Source organism: Narcine bancroftii, chromosome 4 (assembly GCF_036971445.1).
Source record: "Narcine bancroftii isolate sNarBan1 chromosome 4, sNarBan1.hap1, whole genome shotgun sequence".
NCBI classification, from domain to species: Eukaryota; Metazoa; Chordata; class Chondrichthyes; order Torpediniformes; family Narcinidae; genus Narcine; species Narcine bancroftii.
In genome coordinates, this window is record NC_091472.1 from 305116601 (window position 1) to 305130008 (window position 13408).

General features: G+C 40.0%; 1 protein-coding gene across 3 annotated transcripts in view; it reads left to right on the top strand.

The window, feature by feature from the left end:
• mtx2 (metaxin 2) overlaps positions 1 to 13408 on the top strand; it is a 103374-nt gene that overhangs the window by 62448 nt on the left and 27518 nt on the right. For all 3 annotated transcript variants that reach the window (XM_069935808.1, XM_069935806.1, XM_069935807.1), the window contains 4 exons: positions 1477 to 1553; positions 1847 to 1939; positions 2134 to 2172; positions 2682 to 2807. In XM_069935808.1, coding sequence (XP_069791909.1) covers positions 1477 to 1553; positions 1847 to 1939; positions 2134 to 2172; positions 2682 to 2807 — 335 coding nt within the window. The remainder of the gene's footprint in view (positions 1 to 1476; positions 1554 to 1846; positions 1940 to 2133; positions 2173 to 2681; positions 2808 to 13408) is intronic.

Here is a 13408-nt window from a genome sequence, read left to right on the forward strand (position 1 = left end):
GGCTCCTGTACCCTTTTCCCGATGGTAGCAGAGTGAAGTGGACATGACCTGGTTGATGGGGTCTTTTGAGGATAGAGGCTGCTTTTTTAAGACACTGCCTCAAGTAGATGCCCTCGATGGTGTGAAGTCTGGTGCCTGTGATATCATAGGAGGAGTTATGCTTTGGAGTTTATACTTGTCCTGAGAGTTAGCGCCTCTGTTCAAATCCATGTAATTTTGATAGAACTTATTTTTCATTATCCAAAAGTGTAGTGAAATTTTGCATGTCTACTATAGCTATAATGGTGGATTTTTACCTTGTCCTGACATACATGAAAGCCTACACTAGCAATCACAACTTTGTTTTTGTGAGCAGTATATATAAACAATGGTCTTAAACAAAATTGATGCGTTGAAAATTTACTGCATTTGCAATAGGATCTTAAAGGAAAATTCTCATAAAGTAATTTACATCATGCAAATTACCACATTTCTAATGACCTTGGTAATATTTTAAAAATTTTGCTTTCAATTGTATGTGTATTTTGTGTAATCAGATTTTTTTCACCATTGTGAGTGGTGTAATAATATTTTGTTGGATTTATGTCAACCAGTGGTATGAGAATTTGTTATTCCTTTTTAGTGATTTTGATATTGCTGATGTTTAGTTTAAAGTTGGGTAAACTGATGATAAAATAGATTTTAAATGAACTTAATCTTAAACTTTATTAAAATATATGCACATCTAAGACGATATATAGTAAATTGAAACCTTTCTAATCAATCTGTAACCTCTCATTAGAATTTGTAAAGCAGGTAGAAATGAACAGGAAAAATATTAGAACCATAGAACATTACAGCACCGAAACAGGCCCCTTTGGCCTCGAGTCTGTGCTGAACCATTTTTCTGCCTTGTCCCACTGACCTGCACCCAGTCCTTAGCCCTCCATACCTCTCCCATCCATGTACCTGTCCAAATTCTTCTTAAATGTTAAAATCCAGCCTGCATTCACCACTTCATCTGGCATCTCGTTCCACATTCCCACCACTTTGTGTGAAGAACTCCTTAACCTATGTCCTCTGGTTTGTATCTCACCTACCCTCAGTGGAGAAACACCTGCCTATATTTACTCTGTCTATCCCCATCATAATTTTAAATGTCTCTTGTGATTAGATTTGCTTTTTGGTGAGCTTGACTTGATGTAATGACACATAAATTTGTATACATAAAATACATATTCTTCTTCTTTGGCTTGGCTTCGCGGACGAAGATATATGGAGGGGGTAACAATTCATATTAACAATGAAATAAATCTCCATTTCCATAAAGGTTTTGAGAAACTATTCAATTTTGGTACGTTAGATTACTGTCGTTATGTGTACCTCTTTGGTTCTTGCGGTACATTTTGGCTTCTTTAATAATTTTCATTATTTTTGAAAACTTCATTTCCATTATTACATTGTTGTAATAATCCATGGGCTCTTGTTTTATTTTAGGTAAAGCACCTTTTATACATGTGGGTAATCATGTTGTATCAGAACTTGGCCCTATTGTGCAATTTGCAAAAGCCAAGGTAAGAAAAATGAGAACTAATTATGGACAAAAAGTTTGAAATTAATTAGTAACTTTTGCTGTTTTAATTCCCCATCTTTAGAGTGTGTTTAATTTAATAATGGTGTTTGTGTTCAGAGAATAGTGTGTGAATGTTTTTCTGCTTTTTATAGTATAAATTATGATCTCAAGTGTGAGAACTGCGTTCCCTATTTCTCAAGTTGAATAAAATCGATGTAAGAGCACTTAAAAAGATAATCAATTATGACAATTCAGCGTTGGGATCATCATTGCATTATGAATTAACCTCTTTAGGGTCATTCACTCACTGATGGACTGGATGAAATTCAGAAAGCTGAGATGAAAGCCTACACCGAACTGGTGAATAATATGCTGTTGACAGCAGAGGTACGTCAGATCAAAGGATTATTATATTGCTGTAGTTTGCTTAAAATTGTAAAGCAATGATAAACAGCCCAGATGATCTTTCCTGGTTTTGTGATTAATGGTTGCATCTAAAGCTGTCATGTTTTATATATGTCAATTTTCAGTCATGTGTGATTAATATTTGACTGACTTTGGCAATATGCTTTATCCCATAGCTTTACATACAGTGGTGTGATGACAGCACTTCAGCAAAGGTGAGAAATTCCTCAGCATGTACAATGGTTAAAATGGAATGAGATGAGGTTCTAATATTCAGCTCCACCACATTGGGTTAGTTTATAAACAGCTCTCATTGCAAACTGCAGGGTACTGTTTCCTCCCACCATAGTGGGGGTTGTGCATGGACCAGAAGAGCCTATTACTGTGCTACATGTCTAAATTTTTAAAAATGCCTTTATTAATATAATCAAAGACTAAGGCCAGCAAGTAAATAAGAATATAAAATTTGTTGATATAAATGATAACAATTTAAAAGATTGATACAATTTTGCAGAAAGAGTTGGTAAGCAAAGAATTGTCAAGTTGATTAAATATGTCCTATTCATGTATGAGAAGATTTCAAAATGGCTTGATAGTTGTGAATTCTGTACTTCCTTTTCAATGATGTGCTATTCCAAATTTGAGATTAGAGCTTTATGAATATTCATAAATATTTAAAGCTTTAAACTGATGTGTAATGATCTGAACCTTTTTGATCTTTAAGATAACTCGTTCCAGATATGGCTCACCATATCCTTGGCCTCTCAATCACATCCTGGCGTATCAGAAGCAATGGGAAATAAGACGCAAGATGAAAGCAATTGGATGGGCTGGAAAAACTATTAAACAGGTTTGTCATGAAAATGTCTCCAACTTGTATTTATAACTTGTTTTCAAGATCTAACATAATGGCAATAGTGCAAGTTTGTATTGCACGAGGTTTTAAAATGTGTTAATGAGCAAAGAAGAAAAATGTGCATCTTTGTTTTGTATATCTGAAGTAAATTTGCGCAGAATTCATTTTCTACAATTCTTTTCCCTACCTCTATTTGTGCTTGAAAGCTTTATACCCACCTCTGACTTGGTAATCAGTTACCATTCTGACTCCCTCTTCTTTACTGGACATAAATTATTAAAAATAAGTACATCAGTTCAAAGACATTGCTGGAAGGTACAACTGTTATCATAATTTCAAAACTTCTATTTCTAACACCAGTGGATGTAGGAAATGAAAATACTTAAGTAAACGATATTAGTCATCAACAACCTAAGGCTATACAGGTGACTGAGGTATATTCACTATTATTTTAATGAACACAAAACAAAAACAAAAATCTGATGCATTTTACATTGGGCATTATAAGAGTATACTTAGTCACGCCATCCAAGAACTGTCATCCGTTTTGGTGTCATCCATTTTGATCAACAAATATATATTTAAACAAATTTTCCATTAGAATTTTAAGTTCCCACTTTTTTTTTAAACTATATGATCTACAGTTATAAACTGGTCCTGCACTTTGATTAAACACTGTAGTCTGTGGCCTTGGCAGCTAATCTACTCTGAAAGCGTTTATTGCCTTCCATACTTCAAATCATTTATTGCTGAAGTCTGTAAAATAATCTACACAATATTAGATTTCACTATATGGTTTCAATATGCCATTCCTTTAACTTCTGATCAATTGATTTAGAAATTTACTTCAACATTTATTTAGTGTGTTAATTGTTACTCAATGGTGCAGGATATTGCAGGTGTTTCCCAGATCTTTCAGTCTAACTCTAGCCAAGTCAATACCAGTTATAGAGTATGCAGATCATTCTTTGTTTAAAAATGTGTTACCAACTTCTTGATTATATTGAATTTTATTTTTCAGTGTTTTACCCATTACATTTTTCAATCTTATTTTTAATCATTGCTTTGTTGTCTCATCGACCTAAATTATAACTGTCCTCTCTAAATTAACTATTTTGAAAACTCTGTTACGTGTGTGGATTAGAAGCTAGGGTTGGCCAGGGGCATGGTGGCAGCAGTGATGCTTGCAAATTGGGGAATCTCCTGTTGAGAGTTTACAGTGCATAACTTATTAGTTTGAGTATGGATGTTGTCTGTCAGAAAATTGAGTGTTTAGAACAAATGTGGAGATATTTTGGGAAGTCAAAACCATGCTAGGGCAATCCTGTTGAAATATGTACAGTAATATATGGATAAGAAGTCTAACCACTTCTTTTTTTTTAAACTTTATTTATTTGTTCAAAATATAGATAATAAGTAACATATATAACAATAAACAAAGCATGAACGTTATATTTTATATATATTAAAAAAAGAAAGAAAAAAAGGAAACCCCCCCTTTCAGCCAATTCTCCTAAGGAGCGCCATAAAGAAAAAATAAAAAAAATAAAGAAAAGCAAAGCATACATATTAAAATCTAGTCAATATAAATCAAAATGTAAATATTCTGAATATAACAACCACCTATTAATTAAAATAAACTATAGTTATCCATGAAACATGTGTAATTTTTTCCATTATTAAACAATATTTCATCTCATTATGCCAAAAGTCTCAAATTTAATAATTTCAGGTAAAATCATATCTCCACCGAACACATGTTTTACCAAAGATCGAACTTGATAAAAATACGCTTACGCTTAATCAGACTGTTTAAACCCCGAACATTAAAAGTAGCAAACTTCAACTTTGACATATCCACTAATATTACTAAAAACTAATAATATCAATATATAAAGATTCAGATCAACGTAAATAGGCCCTCTAATAGGAGAAAAAGAAACCACAAATTAAAGTCTAAATAAAATGAAAATAAAAAAAAAAGATAAAAAGAAAGCCCCCCCCCCCAAAAAAAACTACCAAAAGGTAGTAATCCCTACCACTTCAATGTAAACTGAAAGAAGAGGGTTACTTAACAACATAAAACTGCTCAAGTTTTTATGTGAATGTCAAATTAATGCAGCTGAATTAGGAGGCTGTGGATTCTGGTCCTGACACATCGAAGCGAGGTCATTGGGTGTATTTAAGGCAGAGAATGACAGGTATTTGATTGATCAGGGGATCAAGGGTTATGGAGAGAAAGCCATGGAGTGGAGCTGAGTGGGAGGATGGATCAGCTCATGATTTAAAATGGTGAAACAAACTTGATGGCCCCTTCTGCTCCTATAATCTTGTGATCATTGTTAGAGAGAGAAATCATTGGACATTAAATTATGGTCCCTTCTCTACTGTTTGAACACAAGATGTGCATTGCTACAGTTTGAATAAAGTGGTAAGCTTTTCTGGTGTCCTGGGCAACATTTGTCCCTCAATTAATTCAATATTTTATCTTGTTAATGTGATATTTTTCCTCACAATTATCTTTTAAGTTTCCCATATTGCCACAGTGATACAACATCAACAGTGTTTTAGGATATCCTGATAGAGTAAATTTTAATTGAGAAAATGTATGTTTTTTAAAATATATAGTAATTTTTTTGTCTACAGATTGGTCAAGATATTGAAAGGACTTATGGGGTGGGGGGGGCGGTGAAAGCCTTGCATTGCATTATTTAAGATTGGAACTCAAACTGATTAAGTTGTAGTACTTCCTCACCTGTATTTAGCTTGTAATTTTGTGGCATATAAAGGGATTTGTTACAGAGAGGGGGTGGTGACACTGTTGCATCCATTAGGACTATTGCCTTATAGTGCCAGATACCCAGGTTGAATCCTGAGATTGGGTACTGACTGTGTAGAGTTTGCATGTTCATTCTGTAACTTCGGGGTTTCTTCCAGGTTCCCTGGTTATCATCCATATTCCAAAGATGTGCAGTTGGTGGGTCATTTATTTAATTTGTTCAAGAAAAGTGCCTAATAGATCAAGCATTTGACATCTGTTATGAACGGATCTAATCTGTTATTAGTACTAATAAAGGAACAGCAATGGAAAATTCACCAGATAATGGTAAATCCAAAATAGTTTTTATTAAACTATTAATAACATAACATTTCTTACTTATCTCTAAATTTAACCCCATTATGCGCAATTATGTGTGTGTATTAAAGTTCCAAACCATTACAGTTTAAACTTGATTCTAGAAAAAGTCACTTTTAAAAGTCTAGTTTCAAATATCTTGTTGACTTCAGGATACAGTTCAGAAGTAATTATGGAGCACTTTTAAACATATTTTCAGATCTCTTTCAACTAATGATTCTCTTGATGAGCTATCAGAGATATTCTTAAGTGACCATTTTCTGGGCACAAATAAGAAGTGGTCTTACAACACAAGTGGCTTTCAAATACAGCAAGTATGTCCTGTGAATAGGATAATACAACTTCTGTCTTTCCAGTAGGTTGTTTTCAGATCTTTTGTCTTCAATTTTCTTACACGATATTTTCAAAATAGCACTCGATAACAGCACCTATTCCAGTTACTGCAATTCAACCCTGTCTTTCACAAGGGTCCATTAGGATCTTGACTTCTGAACTGATCCAAAAATATCTGAATTTGATCATCTATTTCTTCAAATAATGTGACATTTACATCATCAATGAGGTCAGTCCCATTTCTTGGAAACCGTGTGATCATGTATTGGAATCCTTATAGTTTTAGTTTCATTTCTGCAAAACGTCTTGCCTTTTTCAAAACCACTCCATGCCCATAACAACCTCTGACCTCATCTCTGTTCAAGAGGCTTAATTACTTTTAAGAACCACATCTGGTACTTGAGTTTCAATTAAAAACACTTCTGTTCCATTTCCAGATGCATCGACTCTGAAAATGAACTCTTTCTGAATATATTGTATGGGGGTGTGAAACCCTGTAACCAACCCGCAACTAATCTAAGAAATATATATATATATAAGAAATGTAGCTTAACATTAACCAAAGGATTAGTATTAACTCAGATCCTTTACACACCCTCTTTTTTATTGCAAATCCCATAATTGATGCACACTTGCTTGCTAGCATTATGTTGAAAGTAAGATTTGGTATTGGGCTTTCGTTGTCTTTTCTGACAAACCTGCTGCAAAATTGTTTTATCACTCAGTTGGAAAGTATTTTGTGGCTGTGAAATAACTTTGAAACATCAGTGTACTGGAAAGTAGAGTCCATTTTGAACAAAATCATTGTTATTAGCCTTTTCAAGTTTTGATATATTTTCAGCCTTTGGAATTTACTGGTAGGTCAGTAGATGTAGTGTTACTGGATTAACAAAAACATTCTCCAAATAGCATTGCTAGGGCAACAATCTCAAGATATGGAGCCAGCAACTGGACTGAGGTTAAAAAGAATTTCATTTTCAAGAGGTGTTGAATGTGCAAAAATCTATCTTGTATCTTTCAATTCTGGCATTTTTTTTCCCTCTTTCCTCATAATTTTTTTTAAACATGCTCCTCCCAACATATCAGATATGATAACAAGCCATTCATTTTCACTTTTTAAATAACACAAAGTCATTATGTCATCTGGGCAATTTGGGTCCCTATCTGATCATGAACATTACCTTTGTTCTCTTCATTCCTCCGCCTCTCTGCAACTTAAATGGTATTTCATCTCTTAATTTTCCATTTCATATGAAGGATTATTAATGTGAAATGTTAACTCTGTTACTCTTTCTGAAATTTTAAATTTATAATTTTAAATTGGCCATACAGCTGATTTAACAGGCTCTTCTTGCCCATGAGCGTAAGCTACCCAAATACACCAATGTGACCAATTAACCCACTAACTCCGTATGTCTGGAATGTGAGAGGAAAGTGGAGCACTTGGAGAAAGCCCACACAAACCTGGACGGAGCATACAAACTCCTTACAGTCAGTGGTTGATTCAAATCCTGGTTGCTGGCGCCATAATGGCATTGTGCGAACCACGACATTAGATGGTGCCTGCCTTGCTTGATATCCTCAGTGCTTTCTGTTTTGCAAATCCTTGGAATTTGCTACCACATTAGTTATGGTATATACTTGTAGCGCCTATGATACAGTGTTAAAGCAAAGAGGAAGGAATTCATCTGCACCGAGCTGAGTGAACCAGTAACTGACTAGTCAAGCAGACTGCTACCAAAGCAATACTGCAAAACCCCCACGCCGCACTTGTTCCCCGCAATGAGGAGGCGGTCTCTGCACTGTTGTGTACAGGCTGCGTGCTGTGGCAATTCGGCCCCTTGTGTACATACCACCTGGACTGCTACACCACCCCCCCCCCCCCCCCCCAGAATTGTAAAAAGTTCTCATAGTCTTTGTTTTAGAGTCCATAGGAGGACGGCCACGTTGCTGCAACTGAGGAGCAGGGAAAGGTTCTGTGCCATTTAAATGGGCCTGTTTCAAACTGTCCATAGTGAACATATCCTGTCTACTCCCAATATCCAGAGTAAAAAAAAAACACCTCATCCCTTTTTCAACATTTTAAAAGGTCCATCGTAAGGGCATTATAAAGGGGTTCCTGGCTGGCCCCTCCTAACGAATATGAAATCTACAGTTTTCAAATCTTCTGGGCCATGGCAGGGTGGTGTGCTGTGTGTGGTAGTAGGAAGTGGGTTGGCTATGCTGTCCCTCAAACACTGCAGGACGTTCATGGCATTGGGTTGAAGTTCAATGGAGCTGAAATGAAGGTTACCTGGCACGGTGAGCAGGGTCCCGTAGACTATCTTGGCCGACGAGGTGGGGAGACTCCTTTAGGTGCTGTGCAGATGCTGAGCAAGACCCATGGGAGTTCATCCATCCAGTTTGGACCCTAGAGTCGAACTTTCAGAGAAGCTCTCAAGTGTCGGGGGAAGCACTCCACCAATCTGTTTGCTTGGGTGTGGTAGGCGTGTGGTGTAACTGGCTACCATAGAATTTTGATAGTGTTGACCACAGGGAGGAGGTGAACTGGGCTCGGTTGGAGGCAATATGTGAGGGGATGCTGAAACAAGTGACCCACTGCAACACGAATGTTCACACGCAAGTCTCTGCATAGGGACCGCCTTTGGCTCGCATGTGAAACTGTTAACCACAGTGAACTGGTACCTCATCCCTTGGCTGATTGGCAGTGGTCCTACGGTGTCCATGTGGATATGATGGAATCTGTTTTCCGTAGATGGGAAGGATTGTAATGGTGCCTTGTTGTGTTGCTGGATTTTGGCACGTTAACATTGTACACAGGTCTTTGCCCAGAGAGTGACTTCGGCGTAGTCTGTGCCATATGAAGCGATCCGAGACAAGGCGGACTATTGATCTGATGGAGGGGTGCGAACTCCATGTGCTTGGTTGCACACCTGGCATCTCCAAAACGCAGGAAGGATGGGCCTTGGGCAACCAATGGACATTTCACAAAGGAGTAGTGGTCCTCTTGTTTCTGGGGCAAACTCCTGTACCTGTAGTCCTGTGATGGCCATGCAGTAGGCCTGCATGTTTGCATCGTTGGTTTGGTCCCTGGTGAATTGGAGCATGTCGATACCACCCATAACCTCTGAAATTGTTGGGCGTGAGAGTGTGTCTGCTACTACATTAGATGTCCCTGCAACATGTTGGATATCTAGTAAATTCCAAGATATAGGAAAGGTGGCATTGCTGTCTGGCCGACCATGGGTCTGAGATCTTCCCCAGCGCTTGCACCATTGGTTTATGGTCTCTGTATGCTGTGAATACCCAGCCTTCTAGGATGTCCCTTCAATGGTGTATGGCCAGGTACAGAGCTAGCAGCTCTCGATCAAAAGCACTGTACTTAGGTTCGGGTGGCCTCAGGTGCTTGCTGAAGAAAGCAAGTGGCTTCCATTGTTGATCGACCCACAGTATCAGTCATTAATGACAAAGGGGAGTCTGGGTCTGGGTGGGTCAAGAAGGTGGCTTCAGATAGTGCTGTTTTGGTTGTGTCAAAAGCTTGGAGTGCTTCAGTGGCCCAGGTGAGAGTCTTCTCGCCTCTTTTGATGAAGTATGATAGTGGTTGTATGAGGAAACGATGGTAAAAGTTCACCATCCCATAGCTCCTGTGCTGGTGATACTTTGTCCTAGGAATTCAGTGGTGTCCAAACCAAACTGGCATTTAGCGGGGTTGATCGTTAGCCCATGAGCCTAAAGCTTGGCGAAGAGATGCAGAAGGTGTTCCTTGTGTGTTCCTGTGTTGGGGCTGGCGATGAGAATATTGTTTAGATAGACGAATATTCCCTCCAGGTCCTGAGTCACCACATCCATAAGGCACTGGGAACGTCTAGGCCACATTTTTTATGCAAAAAGGTGTCATACAAATTCAAAGTTCGAATGGGGTAATGATGGCAATCTTTGGGATGTCATCAGGGTGTACTCTGATCTGATGATATCCTTTAACCAAATTGACTTTAGAGTTCCCTGGAGTCAAGCAGTGAAATTTTGCACGTGGTATTGGATACCTGTCTGACACTGTTGCATCATTTAACTGCCGGTAGACTCCAAAGGGTGCCATCCTCCAGAGTTCTTGGGGACCATGAAGGGCTGTTCAAGCGGTGGGCAATACCCAACTCCTCCATGGTTGCAAACTCTGTTTTGGCCAGGAGGAGCTTGTCCTGGGGAAGTTTTCTTGCCCTTGTGTAAACTGGTGGTCCAGTTGTCTCAATGAAGTGCTATAAACTGTGCAGATTCCGCATTGGAAATTCGGGGCTAGCAGCGATGGGAAATTGGCCAGTCAGGAGGTGTACTCGTTCCAGTTGGAGGTGTGGACTCTCATTGGCTGGAAATTTCATTGGCGTACGGTGAGTGGGGGGGAAAGCCTGGAAGGTTCCTACACCTGGTCAAATCCACCAGCAGTTTGTTGGCCTGCAGAAAATCTCCCCCGAGGAAGGCCTGACCCACTGAGGTGACTGTGCACTCTCACCGGAAAACTGTCCTTGGTGTGGTGTGGATAGTTATGAGTCGAGTTCTATAGCTGGGGGATTGTAGAACCATTGGCTGTCTGTAAGGGGAAACCTTGGGGGTTGTTTTTCTGCTCGAAAAATGTGGGTGTTATGAGGCTGATCTTGGCACCCGTGTCTACAAGGGAAAGTCGCCCAGTCTTCAGGTCACATACGTAAAGGAGGCCCTTGATGTGAGCCGTCAAGACCACTAACGACAGCTGGCTTGCTCGTTTCCTGGCGTCTGACCAGGTGTGGATCCGGGAAAATTACTGGGAGGGACGCAACATCAGGCATTACAGCCCCATCAAGGTAGTATCATTAACAAGTAGCCTTGTTGGGACGGTCGCCACTCTGCGTCTATACGGCTGCCATGGAAGGGAACTGAGTAGTCCCTGCTGGTGCGGTAGCACCCATCGCACAAATAGGCTGGTCGTGGATTGAGTCCGGCTGAGGGGTTCGGAAAAGCTGGTCTGTTTTCTCGGCCATGAGGTGTGGGTGAGTAAAGTCCATATTGGAGATGGCTGAGGCAATGTGGACTAGCAACTTTGACAAGAATTGGGCTTAAAGCAAGAAACACTTGATGTCTCTGTCTGCTAAAGCCACTAGATCCTGCATAAGGTCAGAGGGATTGCAGTCCCCTAGGCCCTGTAAGTTAAGTATGCAAATGGCCCGTTCATGCCAGCTGAGTTCGAAGGAGTCGAGTAAGAACTGACAAAAGATGGTATACCTGCATTCCATGGGTGGGTGGTTCACTAAAGAGCTGACTCTTGCTGCTGTGACTACATCCTGGGCTCTGACAACGTACCAGAATTTGGTATTTTCAGTCATTATGCCTCTTAACATCAACTGTGCTTCAGCTAGTTGCAGCCAATTGTGTGACTGGTTGGCCCAAAATGGTGGCAAGTGGACGCCCACAGCATTCACTGTAGCCAGGGTGGGAGCAGAAATAGCCACAAATGTGGCAGGTTCATTGCCTGCAGCTTCAGGAGCTGCTGAAAAGCCAGTAGAGTCCATGCTGTTGCTTGCCCGGTGGTTCTCAAACCGTTGCAATCTATGTGGGGTCACCACTGTAGTGCCTAAGATACGGTGGCACTGTGAAGAGAAAGGAACACGTCTGCACCAAGCTGAGTGAACTAGTAACTGAATGTTTATTCAAACAGACCGAGCTACAAAAGCAATACTGCGAAACCCCCACCCACCACGCTGCCTCACAGGAGTGACATCAGGGCGCAGTCTCCGAAGCGGTGCTCGTTCCCCACTGATCACTCTTTAACCCTGGTTCTTCTCCTTAGTGAGGAGGCAGTCTGTGCTGTTGTGTATAGGCTGCATGCTGTGGTGATGCAGTCCATTGTGTATGGGACTGGACCACTACATACTCGTGTAAAAGGCAAATTTTCGAGACCACTTTTTAATGTTAAAATATCGGGTATACTGTTACATGGATACTACTCTTGAGGGGCTTAAATTCACACTAGGATCCAAAATACCTTATCAGTTGCAGGTCTGAATGATCTCAAAACGAATAAACAATAAAACATAATGAATTAAAGTAATAACAGAGTTTGCTTATCAAAACACATGTCCTACCAAGTAACAAAAACCATAAAAGTAAAACACGAAAGTCTACAGGAGCAGTGATTGAAGTAAAAAAAAACACACAGAGTTGGGTGGGGGGGGGGGGGGGGGCTGTGGTAGTGACAAGAAGGGGAGCTCAAAGAAAGAGATGGGAGTTGGGGATTGGAAAGGGTGGTGGGGAGGATGAGCCTGTGTGATCCAACAGCGGAGATATCTAAGGAATCATCCTTGTGGAGGTTGAGGTTGGTTTGGGAACTCATGAAGGAGTTTGTGTGGGTGCTGGAATGGGAGAGGTTGGGACCAAGGTAGGTATCTGTGTCATTGGGGATGTCGAGATTTCAGGCCTATGGGTGGCTGGGGAGAAATTTGTGACTGAGGCGTCAAGAACTACAGCCTGCGTGTGGCCAGGGAAAGATTTGAGTTTGCAACTGAGGTGTAGGGAGCTCTGGCCTGTGGGTAGCCAGATCTGAGGTGAGAGACTAGGGTTGAAATATGGAAATTCCATATTTTCTGACCAAAAATAGGGGGTTGGCTTTTACATGAGTATATACAGTATATTTAAGGCTGAGAATTTGGACTGCAGGGGAACTGAGGTTATATGTGCATGGCCAGCAAAGTGCAGTTTAGGGCAAAAACCAGATTAAATGGTGGAATAAGCTGCAGGGAGCATTTGGCCTTCTACTGTTCTTATTTCTTGAGTTGATATGGTTTTATGATCTGCTTCAGATAGTTTTGTGTTAAATCTATTATCTACTGTAATGAAATAATTTGAGAGGTTGGATGTGGCCTGATTAACATGTACCTAAGTAAAGGACAGGACCCACTGCAATTCACCTACTGGCATAATCGCTCCACGGCAGGCGTAACATCGCTGGCTCTCCACTCAGTTCTGGAACACCTAGAAGAGAACAACTCCTATGTACAGCTGCTCTTCATAGACTACAGCTCAGCCTTCAACACCATTATTCCCACAGTACTGGTCGACAATGTCCAAACCCGGAGTCTCTGCACCCCCTTCCCCGCAACTG